The following is a 21911-nucleotide window of genomic DNA, read 5'->3' as shown; positions in this document are numbered from 1 at the left end:
GGAGGGATTTAAAAGACGTGTAGATGAGGCGCTTAGGGACATGGTTTAGTGGGCATGGTGGTGTTGGGTCGATGGTTGGACTCGATGATCTTAGAGGTCTTTTCCAACCTCAATGATTCTATGATTCTATGATTTACTGGCCTATATACAGCCCAGTCAGCAAACGTACAAAGTTAGATAATATTGGAGCACAGACTCAGAATGATATTCACAAAAAAGTCTCCAATATAAGCAAGGTTAACATTGACTAGAAGTTTCAGCAGTTAAGGAGAAGATAAAAAACGTTACTAGGCAGCAGAGTGAGAACAAGGGGTTGCACTACATGCATATTACGTAGCATTGCTGCCCACGCTATTAACTTTGGCACAATGAGGCAAAACAACTTTTTGGAAGCCGTACTGAGAAATATGCAGAACTTGGTCACAGGTATTGATATGCTTTTGGATGGTAGTTATAGAATGGCAGCAAAATGGTTTCTATATCATGCCCTGTATGAACATCCATGGACATAAAGGACACTTTCAAACTTAAATTCAATACTAACACTTTGTCTCAGTAAAGGAGTAAAAGCAAACAAGTGCACTTATAAGCACACTCAGCCACTAGGCTGTAGAGGACAACACTCAATGTTTTGAGGCAAGACCTCCAAAAACTCTCAAACAGAAACCAACGCAGGGAAGAATGAATTTTCAAGGCTCTAACAGCTCAACTTTTCAGGCACATATGCTGTATCAAGCAAGAGATCTTCTAGGTATGGCCAGAACCACTTTGGAGACATTCCTGACATACCTGTATTAACCCCTATGCATTTATTTCTGTGTTAGAGAAGCTACCATCTGTGACAGAAAATGAAGTTCAGTCCACAAGAATAAAATCCTGAATTTTAGAACTCCATGGTCATCTTAACAACACTGAGATTATCCAACTGAAGCTCATCCATGGCTTTTTTTCTTAGCGGTGTACTCGGAGACAAAAAGTGCTCTCTTTCTAGGTGTATAAGCTTAAGAGAAGACACAAGACAATATCCAACAATGTATGCTCTCTATGGCTTGAATGAATCTGTCACATCATAAGCATCTTGATAACGTTTAAGCAAGGGTAAATGTTAACAAATCTCTTAAAAATCCCACTTAACTCAAAAAAACTGTCTAAAATGACAGTTGGTACAGTTTTTAGGTATAATTACACTAAACTTGCATCTATTTCCAACAATATGAATGGTACTGTTACAAGTCCCAGCACTAAACTGGGGAAAGCTCCTAAATAAGAGTTTCCTGAATGGCCATGCCCAGTTTTAAAAGCAACTTCTTTACAGATTCATAAAGCCTATTTAGCTCATTTCAAGCCAACAGCAGATTCACTGAAATTGAGAAGCCACTTTTGCAGTCAAAAAGTTGGATATGTTTTCCTTTTCCAAGGCAGAGGTAAAAATTAATCCCAAATAAAAATAGATGTGAGTTTCAGGATCTTCAAAGCAATAGTTAATAAAAGTGATTAAACTAATGAAGCAAATGAAGTGTTAGTTGTAATCGGTTTTTACCAAAAAGCGTTCTGATAAAGTTTCTTACTAAATACAAATAGTTCAAGTGTGATGGCACAACTTCAGTTTGCATGTGCACTTTAGTTAAGTGTAAAACTAACTCAAATGGACAGAAATCAAAGTATCTTGAAAATAGGGGGTTAAAATCCTAGATGCAAGATACTGTAGAAAAACCCTAAATAAATGTTAAACTATTTTACTACTTAGGTAACTGAATGTAAGCATAGCATGTCTTCCTTGCGAAGAGGACAAACAACATTAGTATACGAACTACACAAATCAATGAGTTAAGCTACCAAAGACTTGGTAGTTTTAAACAGCCAAAAAAAGCTGATATCACAATCCAAATATGTAAATAAACCAAAAACGTCTTGTGATTAGGCAAACAGAGACCCCATTTTCTCATCACTTATGAACATGGACTCAAGCCTGAACTTCACCCGTTTCCACATTCAGCCAGGCTTTATAATTCATAGAGTAGGAAATCAGAAAAGATCCATGTAAGCGTAATTTTACCTGCTGCATAAGATGGACTAAGACATTTTAAAATACATAGCTAGGACTAGAGAATGTATTGCTTAATCAACTCTGTGTTACCCAAGATAATTTATATTTATATACATGGATTGCAAGTGCCTTTCCATAACAAGCACGCGTGGTGAGAACCAGCGAGCCTCTTGCTGACTTATTTTAAAGAATGCGTAAGCCTGGCCTTGTTGGAGGAAAGCTGCAGTCACATCCCGTAAGATGTGCCCGTGGGGAGTCTTTGCTTAAGTTTCCTGAGTGATTCTAAATTCATTTTCCATAGCCAGATAGTACAATCCTTATTACTGGCAAATACGTGACAGATGGTCGTCACAGTTAAAACATTCATTTCCATTCCTGTCCAGCTGTAATTCCACAATATTGACTCAGGTACATTCACATAAATTAAACTTTCTGTATCTATAACTGATCTCAATTACCTAAAATGACAGACACAGTTAGGGGAGCAAAAAAAAGTTTAATCTTTGCAAAATATATATATATATATAAACTAAGAAAGTTACTACATATATAAGAAGGCTCTGTAACCTTAAATTTCTGTACCTGGAGGATCTTGGCAAATATAGCAGGTATATTTCTCAGGTACATTATCTTCCAGTAAACCCATACAGACTCCATGCTGCCAGCATAGACACTCTTCACACTGTTTAAAGTCAAGAAGTGCACATGAAGAGAAGTTAAGCCTACAGGAGCTCAATGAGATTACCTCAATTAAGAGACACAGCATCTACATATTTTAAGACAAAAATGTGTATTAATACCCACCCACTTCTCCAGCTACAAGCAAATACATTAAAGAATCAGACTACAATAAAATTTGAACCCTTCCCACACATTTTTCACATGATTTCTGGAGAATGACAACAATTACAAAGTGGAAGCAGAGATCCTGAAAGGTGCAAAAGTGTTCCCTCTGGAGATTAAAATCTTCCACAAGATGCATGCACACATAATCAGGACAGAAAACAGTATGCAATCAAGCTTTCTTTAGCAAAATATATCAAGTTTTCTGAATTAAAAGGTTTCCCCTTCAAACAGTAAGTCACATTCAATTATAAAATCCAAGTGGTATTTATGTCACATAAGACTAGCCAATATTATGCTTTACTAATACTTTTATCTCTAACATTTTATCTATTTCAAAGGTAGCTCTACTAATGTAAAACTAAAGTGCAGATGCAGTTGTACTAGCTTTAAAAACTTCTGATATCCTTCCAAGTGCGAGCAATCATATTGGCAAAGACCAAATATAATTTGGCCCTACTTTTTCAGCGCAGTTATGCTATTTAAAATGCAATCACTGTACTTAAAGCCATACAGTTTTGGAGCAGGAAAAACTATATCCACATGTTCTGTTTCAGTCACTTTCCCCACCCACACACACTTTAACAAGCAGACAAAACTTCAACTGTAGCCTAAAGACCACTGAAACATGGGACAAAACCCCACATATTAAGTAAATTGATTTGAAACTGTGGTGTCAGTTCAGAATTACTATTTTCACAAGCAATAAGACAACAGATCATAACCTTTATTTCTCAGAGCACAAGCCAAACGCTTAATGCAGAGATCTTGTCAATATTGGCAAAGGTTTTCAAAATGAGCTAAAGCAAACACAAACAGCAACTGCAAGCAATCTTAGATGCTGCTCTTCACTGACTTACAAAGATGCTAACTTGATAAACATCTCATCTGTATTGAAGACCACTTATACCACTTTTATTAATGCTTTTCTTATCTGCTGCCTTTCCTCAAGCTAGGAGAGACAGAAAGGGACCACCAGTTTTTTAATACGTCATCGCATTAAATTAGTGGTCTAGGTGTGGAGGAAATAGAAGCACCGGGAACAGAGAATGTAAAAGGTTAGAGAGAAACAGGTTTCTGAAGATGCAACTAACAATGTTTTTGCCTTACAAAATGGGTAAACAGTCCTAAAGCAATAAGGAGATGTTTTCAAAAAAGGCTGAGACACCATCCTTCTTTCACAAAGATGATTAGCAAGAGCCAGAAAAAGGTGTCCTAAAAGGAAGAAAACAGATTAAGAAAACTGCATGCTAAAAGGAAGGGAGCTCCTGGACCTAGTTACACTTAGATCCTATAAATCATGCCATATGGCACAGAGCTACACTCAGCGATTTTTTCAGGCAAATTTGCCCAGAACTCTAATGAAGCATCCCAACTCTTTTTATTTTACTCAACTGATATTTAAATATCCACCCCATCAGGGCACAGGTCCTTCCTTTTATCTGTATGTTCTGCTTCACAGCTTGGCTGGCCAGGCTACAGGCTATTGCTCTGGACACATGCTTCATAGAAGCTACCCCCTGCCCAGGCAGTAGTAGGGAGATTCAAAGCAAGCCAAGTAAGAGATTTTAAAGAGGAAAAACATGCAGAGTTGTGCAATAATATTTAAATCAAAGTTCAATTGCGAAAGAAATAACTGAACCCAATGTACATGTATTTAAAGCAGTTGTTCACCTACCAGAACAAAAATATCCCAAGTCCATTTACATCCTTCACCTCAAAGGCCACAAAATCCAGCCCCAGAATTCTCTACATCACACACAAATTCACCAATGTTTAGGTATAAATCCAAAAGGAAGGGACAATGACATTTTGTCTGGACTTTTTTGGGCCCGAGCCTTACCCTACAAAGGGAGTCCTGTGCCTTCAGAAGCAACACATGGCAATGCTAAGCTACTACTTTACACAGGCTCCATAAATGAAATCCAGTAACCTCCTTTCAAAGTTACAGAGACTGGAATGAAACACCATTGACCAATGATGTATTGGTTTTTATACTTTTTTCCAGTTTTAACTTCTACTAACTGAGCTAGATACTTACTTTAAATGCAAAACCGTATTTCAGTCTCCCGGTGTAATGAATGGTATTCTTTATGCAAAAATTACTTTAGACAATTAATTTAAGGCAAGTTCAAGATAAAGGAAGAGTTTTTTGCAAAATCTCTAAGCTGAATTTTGGGGGGGGTTTATTATTAGTTTAAAGACCTAAATGGAACAAACTCTCGGTTTAACTGTGTAAGAGTTTCATTAAACCTTAATGGTCCCTGATCTTTCAGGAAAAATAAAGGTGCTGCTTGTTTTTAAAATTAACATTTTTTCCTCATTATTTCTAAATTTGGCACATTCATGGAAATGATCGCAGTTCAAAAAGGAAATTACTTACCAATCTCCCTCTTGTAAAAGGGCACCATACATGTATCCTGGGTGGAATGAACCTCCAGTCACATGCACGGAGAAACTGCCCTGGCTCCTGATTTCGATACCAAGTCAAGGCAGACTGGCACACAGGCACATGCTCAAGCAAGTACCCCAAGCGTCAGCGTACTTCAGTCAGATCTCGTCAGAGTAATAAACGGGCAGAATAAACACCCCAATGGAGACAAGTACAAAGAATGACAATATTCTTTCTAAAAACCCATACACTGAGCAAAATTACCTATCTGCAGGAAGAGAAGGCAAGTCTAAATGCAAGTTCTTTAGGGTAGACACTTGCAAATTTGAGTTTCCAAGTGTCAAATTAAAGTCTGAGTAGGAAATAGGGAAGAAATCTTTCCTTCTTACAAAGTTATGACAACTACGCAGGATTCTCACTCTATAAAGTCAAAGGGAAGCGTCAATCTCTGCACTACACCTCTGAAAAGCTGAAAATAGGCTCCCCTCATCATAATTCCATAGTTGTATAACACAGCATCTTTGCTTTGTATTAATGCTCCGTACTTAAAGAGCTAATTCAGGCATTTCTACATCAACAACAGAAGACCAGACTGTTCAAAACATTTTCCGCAAAACTACAGGCTGACAGAAAGGTGTGGGGAGCACAGCATTTGGTACTTTAAGCAAACCATCTGCCTAACCTACCCCCCCAAAATCTTGTTACCAGCTCCTTGCTCTCCAATTCCTATTGCTTCAATCCCTGTAATGAATGCAACTACTCACCACGCTGCCGATCTGCATGTCTTTTCCAGAGAGAATAACCTGCTCTCCTAGACAATTCTTTTATAACACAGCTGAAGTGTTCAAAACTTTGCAATACACTCAGAAAGACCCCAAATTAGTTCAACTTAGAAAACTGATCTCAGAAGCAGCCCACGAAACCTTACATGACAGCTATCCATAGACTATGTCCTGAGCTAGCTGACAAGTTCGCTGCATTCTGCAATCATAGACTAGTGTTTTGCCTCCATTTGCCAGAAAACTATACTCCAGACGATATCTTTGTGTTTTTCATTGAGCCATCTCATCAGAAGGCAGACAGCCCCCTTTATTCTCAACTGTCAGACTCCTTTTCCTCCTATACACTCAGATGCTATTTATCTAATTTTGACCACTGCCCATCACTGCACCCTTTCCTACCAATGCACAAGGTATCTTTTGCCCTGTGTTGTCAGGATTCAACACTAATACAAAGGTGTCCATCAAAATGAACTCAGCACTAAGAGAAAAAAAGTGTCATACCTTCCAGAGCAAATCTCCATAAAATAGTATGGAAGGCCAAAGAAAACTACCCAGTGAAGTTAGCTGTTAAACTCAACTGTTGAGGACAAAAATCAAATTTAGCTGCGTTAGCTAGCCCTATTAAAAAATTTTAAAGTTAGGCTGTTGTTCAGAGCAAAAAAGGTGTTTCTACACTGTCCTGCTGCAGAAGCCAAAGAATTATTCACACTACAATTTAAACAGTGCACCCTCTCTTCTCCTTAACAGGTTTCTACCTCCATTCAAACAATAAAGTCCACCAAAAAATCAGCAGCAGATGTGAGGTAGGTATAGATCAACTTCTGTCCTTCCTCCTAGTTCCAAGTAGCAAAAAAGAAACGCAGTTCACAGCAACATGCCAGCAACTATCCCAGTAAGGGGTCCCATGAAGTGGGATTCAAACCTCACAAAAATTAGCAACAGAATGCCTGGGAAAGTGAATTCAAAAGCTGCAGATGGGGGTGAGCTTTGTGTGCCAGAAAAGTATTTCTGAAGTCAGTGTCATGCCATATCCTTTCACAAACGAAACAGCCTTCTCAAAAGAATGCAATAATTACCTTAAAAATTGCAATGAACACAGCTACCAAGCTATACTACTGTCACTTTGAACTGAGGTCCCACAACAAGCAAAAAGTTATCTAGACAGGAAGGGTGGGAGCCTCCTAAAAAAAAAAAAAAAAAAAAAAAGAAAAGAAAAAACTCATTTCTTCAGAAGGGCAACTATGAAAAGCTTGTGATCTAGGTTCAAGAGCATGACACACTTAAGCCCCTGCATATGCTTCTTCTAAGACTTAGGGGGAATTACCAAAGGGGACCATGCAGCTCACGTAAGCAGCAGTGGCAAAATGAACTAGAGAAAAAAATGCTGAAGAAGTTTTTCGTTGATATATTTGACTTCACTATTTGAAATTAATAGGAACTGGGTGGAATGACTCAGAGCAGCTATGTGGGGAATGGTTTCCTGATAATTCACAAATGTCTCAAAAAGTGAACAGCCAGGGCAGTTCCAAAGAGGCTTTTATCAACAGTTTTAAGCAGGAGAGAGAGAGACACTGCTCTGGCTGGAAACAGTTTTCTGTAAAGTTGCTTTAAAAAGAGTACATATATGGAGAATGGACAGATGGCCTTACACCGATTAGGAACTCTGAATTTACAAACTACAGAAGCAGCTGCAGAATGGACAAATGCAGCTCTGCTTCAAAACAAAAGACTCAATTCATAATTTTTTTGTTCATCCTATCTAGAGGATTGTATGTTTAAGTCAAACTTCTTGCCAGGGCAGAGAAGTGGAAGGGTACCATGATCTGATGGCAACGTTCTGAACATTCTCAGAATTAGAGGGAAGCAAAAAAGCCAGATAAAAAGCCACTGATTTTAAATATGTATTCTCTAAACCTAGGAAGTGTTCTAATTTTTAGAAAAATGCAAATCCACAAGTGACAAGCCAACCATTAATGGCTTGTATAGAATTGTCCCTCTTCCCCCACTTTCCTTCAATTAAAAAAAAAAACAAACTGAAGATTTTTCACAAACTGTATCAAAAAGCAAAGTTTTCCACCTACCATACCAGTTGCTCACCCTGACAGGTTATCTTAAAAAGTTTTATGATTTCAGAGAAAAACAATAGTTTATTTCACGTACAGAACATACCTGTGCATATTTCTACAATAGCTTCTCCACTGACACCTTCCACTGTATTCACCAAAATGTGCATTCACCCTCCACTTCATACCTGAATCATGAAGTCGTTTTCTTCTTTTACTTCACAAACACACCGAACAATCTCAAAATCACTTTCTTCAACTTCTTCGTCAGGGTTTGTGGTTACATCAACATCCTGACTGCAGTCATCATCACTCCAAAGCAAGCTATCCATAGATGACTCACTCAGGGTGTCATCCTCTGTAGAAAAAGTAGTTAGATAAAATCCCGAGTAATTACAAAGAGGTCAAATAACTCTCAAGATTTCATCCCAAATATGCAGACATACATTTCTAAAAGCAAGAGTTCACCGTGTAATTTGAGGAACATCACAATGTTACTAAATTATGTAGTAACCTTCAATAAACAGTAAGACCTTTTTGTTTTGTAAACAGTAAGTTTATTGAAGGTTACTACATAATGAAGTTTTATATTCTCATTAACAGCGCCTTCAAAATATTCCAACTTAACAATTTCTGCCATTAAACTTGTACTCTCAACATACAGTGCCTCAAACCAAAGACACAAAGTCTCTTTAGACAAGTAAGTATAATAAACAAACCCAGATCTATAAATTCAAATAGGATTCACACTAGTTTCTGCAATTTGTATGGAATTGTGACTTGGTACTTTAAGTGTAGAGCTCCCAAAAAGAGATGAGGGTTCTGTCTTATGAACCATTTGATCTCACAAAATAATGTCTCCATTACAGAAACATTCAGAGTCCAACACAGAATTTAATCCTGCTTCAGAAATGATTAACTTCATTTAGACTCCTGTTGAGGACACATTTATCAATTTAGGGGCAGTGCACTGCCCAAGGTATTCTTTAAGAATGCTCTCATGCTACTTAAAGCATTAATGCATCTCTGTGGATTGAATAAAACTGCCAAGAAAATCTTTATTGAACAACATGCTAAATTGAGATGCTTATCTCAATAACATTAATGCAATGTCTACACCTTCCTTGGGGACAGAATGGGAGGGTCAGAGAGAGAAGATAAGAATTTTAATTATTTGGGAAATACTCTAATGAGCTGGAGGAGAGCGGAAGGTAAAAATTTTAGTCACTCTTAACTAGATTGTGGTCTCTCAGTTATATTGGGTAGAACGATTTTGATCACTTAGCCCCAAAAACAAGACTGTAGAAATAGAACCACCACTCTGTGGTATATAAACTAGATCTTTTGGAGAAATATCTGTTCTCAAATTTAAGGGGCTGAGAACCCAATGCATTAGTTAATTTTCATGTTTAAAAGTTTTATTCCACTTCTGAGATACACCACTTTCCTGAAGTACTCTGGAAGCAACAGGTTAAGCATGCTGCACTTTCATTCTACACAAGAGTTTTACTATGACTTACACCAGATCTTATTTATATAGACACTGCTTTTATTGTTAGTACAAGTTCTGCAGATGCAAAAAGCAGCAAAGCAACTGTGAAAAGGACGAAATAAAACTATTTCCAATACTTTTCACCTCTTTCAATGTCTATGAACTGATCAAAAGAAGTCTGAGCAACTGATGGCCAAGTTACTAAACTGCGAGTACGTTCTATGGTTGATATGCTCCAAAAATGCAACTGATCAGACTTGCAGAACATGTTTTAAGACATTATCACCATCTGCACTTCAGTAGTTTTTAATGTTTCCTCTTTTCCCTATACAATGGAATTAACTTCAGTTAATTTTTACATTTTGCCTAATACCAAACAATAAAACGGTTGTGTCAAAAAAAAGTCAAATGGTCACCAACAGCATACCCATACAATAAGGAATTTAAGGTTCCTGTACATAATCAAGCTGTCATACATTTCCCATTTCCTTCAAATTTGTGAGCTTTAAGAATAACAGAAAGAAAAAAAAGTTTGTCTTTGGTTTTTATTGTACCAGCTTGTGACAGTGAATAGCAAGATAGACCAAGATATTAAAAATTATGAAAGCTGGAAGACACATTTTTAGGAGCTCTGTTTATGAAGTACTATGAAGACACTAATAAATAGTTACTCAAGAGCTTCTCATCATTATGAAGCTCAGAAAGTCATTATAACCATGTATCATACGGTACCTGTACAACTACACATAACCACATCCAGTGGTCTCAAACACAGCACACATACTGTATAGAACTTGCATAGCATCTATTTTTAACTCTGAATGAGCTACTACTTTGAGGAAACCTTAGGAAATATGAAAAATTTAGTTACTGAAGTCTGAACGTTGTAATTATAGAGTTAATAAGGTGCTGCAAAAAGGTGCAAAATGAGTTTGAATTCTGAAATAAGGGCAACGGTCTTAAAGCTTCTGTGAAGATAAAGTCAAAGCAAAAAGCAGCAACATCAAGCTCTGGCAAATGAACTGGGTTCAACTTCTTCAGGCAGGGGAAAGGAAACACACACAGCCCTGCGTAAGAATAACCAAATTTATATCATGAGTACCAGCTTTCGTGCATATTAGTGCAGCTCACACATTTACTGGTGATGAAAGACAGAACCAGCAAACCATAGAGGAGAGTCATCTTACCGTTTGTTTTTGATTTTCCTCTGTGCTGTCCAGAATCGGAGCAGTGTAGCAGTGTGCTTGGGTGGGCAGATGATTTATTTGAAGAAATACATTTTGTGACAACTGATTTTTCAGGAGAAAGCTCCTGGGAAATATCTGTGTTTTCTTCACTGCCAGAGTATTCTGTAAAATTGTAAGCAGCATTATTATTAGAAATCTGTGGTCAAAAAAAGTTGGCAGAGGAAAAAACAGCACCATGCATGCCCACAGCAGGCATATATAATTCACGGAGACAGTCTCTACTTCAATATGCTAGGACTCTAGGACTTCACTATGCTGCTGAAAGATTTGCAAGCTTTCTAGAGGCAAGAAAGTTATTGTCTGAACTAAAAAAATCTTATGCAGCTCAGTCATCCTTCACTGCTGGCGTAAGTGAGAAAGGCTGAAAAGACTGGTTATTTAAACCTAACTATTCCTCGGGGTGAATATGTCTACAAATGCTTTTGCATTACAGACACTTCTAAACAAGCACTGTTAGCTGGAGACTTCTCCCTCACATTCCATTACACACATTCCCTAATTTCACAGACTATGAAGTTGACAGAAAGCATCTCTTCTCTTATTTTCCTAGTGTATGTTTGCAACAGGATGCATGGGTGGAAAAGAAAAGCCCCGATTAGAAACGTGGAGAAAACACCTAGAACAGTTCCTCTGTGAAGTACCCATTCGCCACGTCCTGGACTGCATATAAATCGAGGCTGTCTGCAGTTATAAGCAGTACCCTCCAATCGGTTATCTGGAGGAAACCTTCAAAGTTCCTGGACTGAAGAACCACAAGGGCAACATCAAGAAAAGGCAAGCAACATTTTAAAACCCAAGGGTAGGTGGACAAGCAATTTGTGGGTACTCTTTGTGCAACTACTGCATAAGTCTACAAATTATACTTTGCATATTATCATTATATTTGAGGGCACCATATAATCAGAAACTCACTAAAATTATTTGTTTCAGTACAATTCTGAGTTAGTCTGCCTGTGGTTGGTTCTTCCCCTCTACTCTCTCATGACAGCTTGCCCTATTTCTTCATGGCAGCAAACAAAAAGATAAGGTATTTTCTTTCCCATCTCAAACTCCTCTGTAAGGAGCTCTAGTTTAACAAATTAGGTATGCCAGATTGAAATGTACTGCATTAATGATCCTAGACATCCATCAATGGCAGAGAAAGTTGCCACGCTTGATCTGCAAACATTTCACTAGAGAAATCTTTCAGAATCAATTGCGATTTTCAGAAGTGTAGAATCCCAATAACACTTGGGCCTACATATGAAGTTCAAAGTGTAAAGTGGCCCAGGGAAAGCATTCCCAAGCCTCTGTAGAAGAATTCAACAGAGAAGACATGTTCCTACTATAACCCTATTAATGTACGTAGAACAGCATGTTATGAGACACGACAGAGGGACAGAGCATGAGTATAGACTTTAAATCAGGCTTTTACTTCATCTCTCCAGGAGAGGAGAGATTTATCCTTTAGGGAAAAAAAATTAGGATGTGACAGGCTTAACAAAGCTCATTGTCACAGCCTCTGAAATCCCATACTATGTGAACGTGTAAGAAATAACAAAGTTAACGGCAGAAAAAGAGGACCCATCAACATTCCCAAACTCCATCATTCATACAGGAGCCCCAAAACTAACTCATGTAACTGAGAAGATCTGGTACATGGGGTACTTGTTAACAAATCAAGGGGATCCGCACCCTCTTTAACTGGGTAAAACTTGCATACAAGTACACTTGCTAATGAAAAGCCAGACTTAAAGATTGACATATCCATTGTGGAGTTAGATTTATTCAGTGCCATTACAAGCACTATTATAAGCCGTCATCCAGCATTAATGATGCACCTAAACCAGGAAATAAATTATCTTGCCAATCACAATTTAACATTAACCACTTAATAAAATTAGAACTAACAGATTAATGAAGAAAGCAGTCTTATCTGCAATGCCCACTCTTAAGAATGTGGAACTGGGTAACAGGCAAAACAAAATAATGAAGCTGTTTTCCTCTACAGAAGAAAAGAGAGCTTTACCAGGCTTAGTTCTCTTTTTCTTTTTTTTCTTTTTCTTTGACTTGGACCTTCCATAGTCTTTGGATTTTCTTTCTTTGTTCTTCCCTTGTTCTTTAACAGCTGAAATTAGACAACATTCCAATTTAATTTTTAGGATATATACACACCTATTCTACTTATTAATTTTCTTAAAGACCTCCAAGGTTTGTTTGGACAATCAGGGCCAGTTCACTGCAAAAAACTACAAGAAAACTTATTTGTAAGAATTCCCAGCTCTCATAATTGGAATGGTCTGTTTTAGGTTCTAATTTGATTGTCCCACAACAGAATTACAATAGCATGTGGGAGAAATCCACTGTATACCAATGCCCATTTACTACTTATGTGCTTCACAGATTATTAAAAAAGAAAATACTGGGAGATTTGTTATATCCATTTCCTAAATTATCATGGCTGAACTTTCAGTAGCATTGTGACAGAAGTCTGACAAAAACAAAACCGCAACCCCCCAAACTCTAGTACAGTTCCTCAGTCAAATATTTTGTTTTCATTGAAAAGTGGAGTAACAACGGGTTCAGTTGGCTTTAACTGCTATTATCTCACCATCTGTTCTCCATTTTTATGGGAATAAAAAAAACACCGTAATTTTTGAATGACTGGGTGATATCTTTCAATCAAGTCCATCCTCAAAGCATGCTTCCAGAGCGCTTGCCATGAAGTATAACCCCACTGCAAGGTAATGTGCACAAACCCTTGCTTTCCATATCCTAGCATTTTTTTTACAACTCCTATCTTTCAGACTTAGGTCTCTGCAGCAGAATTTCTAGATACTTATACAATTCCTTAAGTAAATTATCCTGACTCAGCCAAGACCATAGGTACAACCATAAAACCTATTATGGAAGGATGCCTTGCATCTCAAAAGGGCTCTGCTCGCAGAGTGCCTAGCTGATTAAGCCACTCACCATCCCATTTAGAAACCTATTTCAATTTCTGATTATTGATATGAGAATAAACACCTAAAGGCACTCTATACTGTAAGAAACCTTCTCCTATACAAAACATTTTAGAACCCTAGCTGGTCTGTAATGACTCATGAAGCAAACCAGTAATACCAGTGTATTATGTTAACCTCTTTCCCACATGCTAATAGTAAACTCCCCAATTCGCAGTCTAAGGCTACATATTTATGGTACAAACAGCTGACTCCAAGAAACGGGAAATCTCAGTCGTGTTTTACCAGCTGTGATGAGCGTGCAGGAGACATGCTCATTAGCTCCTCCTCATGAGCGTCTTCAGCTCTCTGTCTCCCCATCCTCTTAGTCCTTGAACATCTGCTACTTTGCCACTTATGTTCCTCTTTAGGCATGTCATTAGTGATGGCTGCTAAAATTGTGCATTGCCAGCAGCCACATTAATGGCTGACACTGATGGTAGCCTGCCATACCAATTACATGTCCTTCAAAGGGAATATGACTGGCAGCACAAAAGAGAACCTTCATCCCCGCTCCATTACCATTTGTTGAGGGGGGTAAAAAAAAAAAAAAAGAAAAAGAGATTCATATTTAAGTCTCAGCACAGAGTTTCCAACTTCCTTCTTACTCTCCTTTGTCCTCATCTCCTAGTCCTCCAGTGGTCAGGATCCTCTGGGTACCATTTCCTTCTCCCTGCTCATACACAGGGATGCAAGTAAGTTCTGCCATTTTATTCTTCCATAAGGGCAAAGAGAGAATAACTGAGGTCAACATAGGTAGGAAAATTTTGCATCTTTTCACTTGGGAATTGAAATTTGCATGGTCAGATCACCTGATTTGTTTTAAGATGTCCGAGAGTGCAGAGTATGCTACTTCAGTCACTATCAACATATCCGTGATAAATATGACAAAAAATTGTCACTTTGTTCCATACTTTTTCCCCTTGAGCTTGCCAGTATGTCTTTTAAAAATCTGAAAAAATCCAAGTGTTTGCAAATTTCTGTGTACAGCTATCTTAACTGCACAGCACAGTTAATGCAGGATTTCTTTTTCCTAAGAAAAAAAATCTGCAAAGAATGAGTATTATAAAAGGGACCTTCCAAAAACCCTGTACTGAAGAATCTTTTTGTCTCAAGTTTTTTTTCTTGTAAGCACTCTGAAGTCTAATGGATTCTCACTGAAAAAAGACCAGGTAAGGAGGCTACCTAGGTTAGGAGCATCCTCATAGATTCACATGAGCAAAGAGAAAGGTAAACTGCCTTATATAATCCTAAAAATTCACCACACAACCACCACATTTTCAAAAAGGATTTTTTTGGCAAAAACATAAAAAGACCTAAGCCCTCTCAATTTCCTTGAACAGCAGAGAGACTAATCAGGACCAGGATGAGTACTCAGTCACATCCTCCACCACCACTGTGAAAGCTTATTCTAATCTCTATATGCCATACTCTCAAATAAGAATCGTCCCACTGAGTCAGCCCAATGAAGAGACACTAATGGATTTCATTCAAACCTTCCTACAAGGGAAGGCAGCAAAGGATGCCCAAGAATAAACAGAGGTGGTAAGTATTGACTGACTACTATGACCAACAGAACAATACAGTGACAGGCAAGTAAGGCCATCTTCTCAAAACGATCTCCGGAACAAAGATCACCTGTTACAGACAGAATGGTTTAAGGACAGGTATTTTTGTGTTTTCTTCATCACTGTGACTCAAATTCTCACCACATATCTGAAGGAAAGTGGTGATGTAGTAAATCTGGAAGTATGCTGGAAATTATTTCTGTGTTATTTATGTATATATAAGAATATATTTAAATATATATTATTTTTATGTATGTGTGTATGTATAAGCACACCCCGCCCCCTGCACGGCTGTTACCCACCTGTATTATAGTACATTCCAGTATAAGTGGGGTTTACACTATACCACTGAACAGTCAAAGTTGTGAAGTAAAGTTGTTCAGAGATGTTTAGTAGCAAGGAATGTTGACTACCAGAAGTAGTCAAATGCTATTAAACAAAACTACAAGGGGTTTAAGTTTCTCAAGTTCAGAATTACTTAAAATATTTAATGCTTTGGACAACAAAGAGTTTAACAGAATTAAGACACATGTATCAAACACGTATCAAACAAGCAAAAAATAAGCAAGAATACTTTAGTACTTTTTACATCTTAAAAATACTACACACTGACTGGGAAGATTAAACCCCAATGCGTATAGCAAGAAAACTTATAAAGTTTCTCAAGTTCAGAATTACTTAAAATATTTAATGCTTTGGACAACAAAGAGTTTAACAGAATTAAGACACATGTATCAAACACGTATCAAACAAGCAAAAAATAAGCAAGAATACTTTAGTACTTTTTACATCTTAAAAATACTACACACTGACTGGGAAGATTAAACCCCAATGCGTATAGCAAGAAAACTTATAAAATTCTCTATATTGATTCTTCATCTGAAACTACTGCAAAGAAACAGTGGAAAAAACACCACTTATTTTATACTGTACAATAAAAAATTATTAAACTGTCTAAAAGAAGATACACAGAATACTTTGTCAATACTTTGTCATTATTTTCAGTTCCTTACAATGCTTAAAACTTTTCCAAGACTTTTCCAAGTTTAACTTTTTCATGTTAAACTAAAAAGGCGTACCATTTTCAACTCTTTCTTTTTCTTGAGGCTTCCGCAGCGATCTCGCTATGTGGTTCTTGGTTTGTTCTCTAACAGAATGTCGGTGACTATTTAAGACACTTACAGGAGTTGAAGTTCTTCTCTTTTCTATTTTTTCATCTCTATATGGGGTACTCCTTAGGGCTATGTGTAGAGGAGCATCTACAAAGAGAATAAAGACGAAGTCCAAGCTTTAAATACTTTCAAAATGTAAGTCTACTTCACCAGCAGCAGCTCTGGTAGTCCATGTGGAACATTTCTGATCAGACACACTGCTCAACTCACAATCCTAGCAACTTGACCACGGAAAAGCTTTTAAATAGAAGCTGATTTAAAGGCTAAAACTGGTAATGAGTTTGTTGGTTTGGGGTTGTTTGTTGGGGGTTTTTTTTGTTGTTGTTGCTGCTGTTGTTTTTTCCCCAAAAAGAAACAGCGGATGCAAATGCATTCCCCAAAGCTCTGTTCTTCCAGAAATACTGCGGCTTTGAAGAAAGATGGAAAGAGAGACAGTTCAGTTTGACAGAGATATGGGTCAGGTGAAGAAACTAGTAATAAAAATTAAGAGAAAAGAAAAGGGGCCCTGTTGATTTAATTAGAGGAACCACAGCCTGTTTTCAAAAGTGTGCTTTGTAATGAGGCATATAGAAGTGGCATAGAGAAGCTCTGCACATCTAAGGGTGGGCAGTTTTTAAATACATACCACTGAAACAACAGCGTTTCAGCTGAGAGTGAGATGCAAGAATTCAGGATCACTACCTAAAATTCACAAAAACCATGAGATACAGACATGGCTTCATCTGAGATTCCATTTACTATTTAAGTCAAGTCAAATAGTTCTCATCTTCCTAACTACAGCTAGCAATTCCTACCGAAAGAATCCTGGACATGGAAAAAGAAAAGCGAAGCTAATAAAAAGCTAAGGCTGCATGGCATGTAGGACAGCCAGACTAAACGAGACAAGTACATTGCCATTTTGGAGTATGACATCAAGTATCTCGGTCAAGGAGACCCAGAAGCCAAGCTGACAGCTTGCTGACTTTGATCAACAACGTCCAATTCTGTCACCATAAGCATCTCGAAAGTTCATTGGATATGAAAGGCAACTTCCTTCTTGTCTGAAGACTTACATGCCAGCTGGATTTTCACTTGGACACCTCTAACTAAATAATTGTGAGCAGTACCTGAAAATGACTGAAAACAGAAGGAAAAGAATCCAAGAGAGCATACTTAGGAGAAGAAATGGGATCAAGTACTTTGCCCTGACCAACATTTCAAGTTGAAGCTGTAACAAGGTCATTAAAACATGTCATTGTGGAGCTTTCAGAATCAAGTAGATCTCTTCAGGCAAAAGAAACTCCAAGATCCAGAAATCTGAAGGCCATCAGATGACTTTTACCCTGGTCCTCTCACTCTGAAGTTACATTAGAACTTGAGGGGAAAAAAAGAAGAAGAGCCATTCATAACTATTTCTGTAACCAAATGGTTACCTTCTACTCACCTGCCATAGTGCTTTAGAGCAGCCACAACAGAAGACAGAAATTAGACCAAACCCCAAATTTCCACACAAGACGGTCTCATAAAGGTGCCTTTTGTCCAGTCAGGCAACTCACTGTTGCCTTTCCCTGGGTGCTTATTTACCTCAAGAGCTGCAAGACTGTAGAAAGTAGCATGTTTTGTTCACAAAGAACTATCAAAACTGGAAGATACTCCTTGATAAGATACCACACCGCAGTATGAGAAAGTATCAAAACCAGAAAATACTCCTTGATAAGATACTGCAGTATGTGTATGGCCTTCCATTTCCAACAGGACTAGCTTCTCCTCTTGCAGGAATAAGTATAAAGAGGGTGGGGTTTGGTTGTTTTTTTGTTTTGTTTTGTTGGTTTTTTTTTTTAAATACAGGTCTATTTTTATAGGACTTCTTGCTAACAGAATTTGCTCATCTGAGGACTTCCACGATTAGTGGGTTGACCAAGACACCATCAGTTCAGACAAAACATTTTTCCATGGTACACAGTAGCTGAAAAATAAGATTAAGGTACTTCATAACCTGTTTGGGAACATCAGTGTCCTAACAAACTTTCCGAAATGCAAACTGTTTGTAGCGGTACAAGGTGAGAAGTCATGTAAACAAGCCTTTCTTGAGCTTTCCCGATTATCTACCATTCTGCATTAAGTTCCAAAAATATTTACAGAACATCATCTCAGGGAACCCCAAAATTACAATAGAAAAAGCTATACAAACCAGACAACCTTCATTTAGGCCTCCTAACTTTCCCCTCTCCCAACAGCTCAACTCAACTTCATGAATTAGCATTTGAAGAACCCCATGGCCACCTTGATCCCACCAGTCTTTCAAACAGCAGAAGGCATCTGGGCTTCCTGCGGGCTGAGATCTGTGCACACAGACTCTTGGTGGAACAAAACCGTATTCTGTGTCCATTAGGTTTTTTAGCTTTGCGAGACTGAAGTTTAAGGAGATTTTTGCCAAGAATATGTCGTATCTCTTATGACACAGAAAGGTTAATACATTTCTGTAAGATTTTTCAACCACCAGTAACGCCATCCTGGGAGAGTTCAAGGGTACTCTATCTTACACCAGACACATTTTTCTTCAATAACTGACAAAAAAACAGTTATCAACAAATACGTTAAGTTTTGAAACACCTTTTGTTTTATTCATAGAAAAGTTTAGAGGGTCTTTGAGATCTTTGAGCACTCCAAAATATATTTTAGGAGTTAAGACTAAATTTGAGAAGAAGAGGTTAAAAAACTGGAAAGTTATCCTAAACTTTTGGGAAAGTAAACATTAAAACTTGTGCCATGAAGACCCAAACTTGTAAGCATTCCACCTTTAGTGTCCTATTTCCTCTCAATACATTTTCAAGTATAATTCAGACAGACCAATTTATAAAATTACCCCCAAAGGGACAAAGAGCAATTACTCACCGTAACAACCACAACTAAGAACTTGTATTTAGGTATATGCCTTTAAAACTTGCGCATTCCCCAAGCTCAGACTTCCTGCGTTAGCACCACCTGCAGAGTGTGCCATGTGCTTTCATCCTCCTGACTCCCTGAGCCAACCTTCACTCTTCAGAAGGCTTCCTACTCCTCTGCCTCCTCCCAATCACAGGAACTCCTGATTTGCAGTTTCAAGAAAGGCAAACACAGAGCGCACAGTACACCGTATTTACATGGACAACACCTTCAACTTTTTTTAGTGCTCTAACTAACTTCTCTTGCAAGTCACTTGTCCCTGGAAGCACTCTACTGAGACTACCACGCAACAAGAAGGCTGTACTACGAGTCCGTAGTGAACAGCAGGACTATACTCATAGAGACTCCTATTAGGAAGTGCATAGGAGACACCAATGCATTTCCTAAAGCTGTCTATGCAGGTCCCATGAAGACACCTGCACTTGTCTTAAGAGATATCCTGAGGTGGGACACAGGTGGCATCTGAGCTACAACTTCCACACGTTCCTGATGATGCCCAACTCAAACAAAAATCAAAATAGATATTAGTACCCTTTAATACCTCTATGATCCAGAATATCATTAATCATCATTAGAATTATACAATTCTCTACAAACAGACCACAAAAGCCCTCCTGACATCCAGGGCAGTGAACAGTTTCACTGTTCTTGAACAGTGATGTTGGAATTAAACACCAGCAGATTAATTTCTAGCTCAGATGATGCTAAATACCACTAACAGGAACAGGAAATACGATCATAAAAAACTGGATACGAAGAGGCTTGCTGATTAACTGCCCACAGCCTTCTTCCACAGAGTTCTTTCAGGCCTCTCTTCTCTAAGTCTGGGAGAAGTATCCTCTTCCATACAAAGAGCTGATCCAGAAGCAGTGAAGGATCTTAGAAACTAACGGATACAGACCTGAGATATGAAACCACCTCAACCATGCAGAAACCACAAGGACAAAGCCTTAAGAGAACTTATACCGAAGCATGTCAAGACTCAGTGACAGACAAGGCAATAGCTTTCTGTCCAATGGAACACAAAAGATGTCAGACCTCAGCTAAGAAGATAATTCAGCCTTCACAAGAAGCAAAGAGACTGAATTCCCAAGTGTTATGAATTAAACAATATTCACCATCCACAGCTGTGAGATCATTTGCTGAGAATATCCACTGATATTTTCAAGAACTCTAAGACCACATATCATCTTGGCTTATGGCTTAAGTATTTCACACAGCCTTCCTCCACAAACTAAATGCAGTACCTCCAGATAAGCCACAAAGCCGATCGGCAATTCTGCAGAACGTAGGAGGTGTTAATGCAGATCTGCACCTACTCCAGTGAGAAACCCTGTGTTTGTAGGTCACCCATGCACATTCCACTACCTAGCAAAGAGGCATCTATCAGCCAACATTAAGAGGAAACAGGAAACCCCCCAAAGGATCACCCTGAAAACCCCTAAGCCACGTGCCAGAGGTTCACATGTTAACAGCTATCAATTGACAACTGGATGCCTTATACGTTTAAGCTGTCAAAGCAAGTTTGCCAACCTGTTCCCTATGCATGCACGGTTAGTATCTCATCAGTAACACGAGTAAAGAGGAGACCTCTTTTTTCTTTACGTGTGTTCCTGGCATTAAGACACCTGTGCATTAACATGACATATTGAACTAATTTTGAGGAGGCAGAATTTTCTAACAATGAGGTCACGTACAAAAATTTAAACCTACGTCTAAAATGCATGTTTTTTCCTGAAGTACCTTTTATGGACTCCTCAGTAGGGACAGATTTTCTACAGTCTCTGAACTACAAATCGCAGGTCCATTGCTTTCTTTTCTTCTTCACGGCAAGGAGAACAGCAGAGCCAAGACTAACAGCAACTTGTCAGACTCAGGCTGCCATTATATACCCACATACCATTTTAGTGGGCATGGTGGTGTTTGGTTGACGGTTGGACTCGATGATCTTGGAAGTCTTTTCCAACCTTAATGATTTACACAGCACCGGGCCTGCTGGCGACAGATGGAGTTCAGCTGTCTCACAGGGGGAAAAGGATCATTGCTCGTGAATTGGCAGGGCTCATTGAGAGGGCTTTAAACTAGGTTCGAAGGGGGAAGGGGATAAAACCAGGCTCACTAGAGATGAGCCTAGGGGTGGCGTGCCGATGCCGGGGGCGAAATCGATAGCCCAGCTCAAGTGCATCTACACCAATGCACGCAGCATGGGTGGCAAACAGGAGGAGCTGGAAGCCATTGTGCAGCGGGAGAGATATGACTTAATCGCCATCACAGAAACATGGTGGGGTGACTCTCATGACTGGAGTGCTGCAATGGATGGCTATAGACTCTTCAGAAGGGACAGGCGAGGAAGGAGAGGCGGTGGGGTGGCCCTGTATGTTAGGGAGTGTTTTGATTGT

General features: G+C 38.5%; 1 protein-coding gene across 6 annotated transcripts in view; it reads right to left on the bottom strand.

Moving 5' to 3' along the window:
- PHF20 (PHD finger protein 20) overlaps window positions 1-21911 on the bottom strand; it is a 77688-nt gene that overhangs the window by 11205 nt on the left and 44572 nt on the right. For 5 of the 6 annotated variants that reach the window (XM_019473123.1, XM_019473124.1, XM_019473127.1 and 2 more), the window contains 5 exons: window positions 16495-16674; window positions 12875-12973; window positions 10807-10968; window positions 8316-8485; window positions 2630-2729 (listed from right to left, as the gene is read on the bottom strand). In XM_019473123.1, coding sequence (XP_019328668.1) covers window positions 2630-2729; window positions 8316-8485; window positions 10807-10968; window positions 12875-12973; window positions 16495-16674 — 711 coding nt within the window. The remainder of the gene's footprint in view (window positions 1-2629; window positions 2730-8315; window positions 8486-10806; window positions 10969-12874; window positions 12974-16494; window positions 16675-21911) is intronic. The other variant, XM_019473126.1, reaches the window with a different exon arrangement.

Source organism: Aptenodytes forsteri, unplaced genomic scaffold (genome assembly GCF_000699145.1).
Source record: "Aptenodytes forsteri isolate BGI_AS27 unplaced genomic scaffold, ASM69914v1 Scaffold38, whole genome shotgun sequence".
Lineage (NCBI taxonomy): Eukaryota > Metazoa > Chordata > Aves > Sphenisciformes > Spheniscidae > Aptenodytes > Aptenodytes forsteri.
The sequence above is the reverse complement of the archived record's forward strand: the minus strand, read 5'-3'. Positions and strand labels throughout refer to the sequence as shown.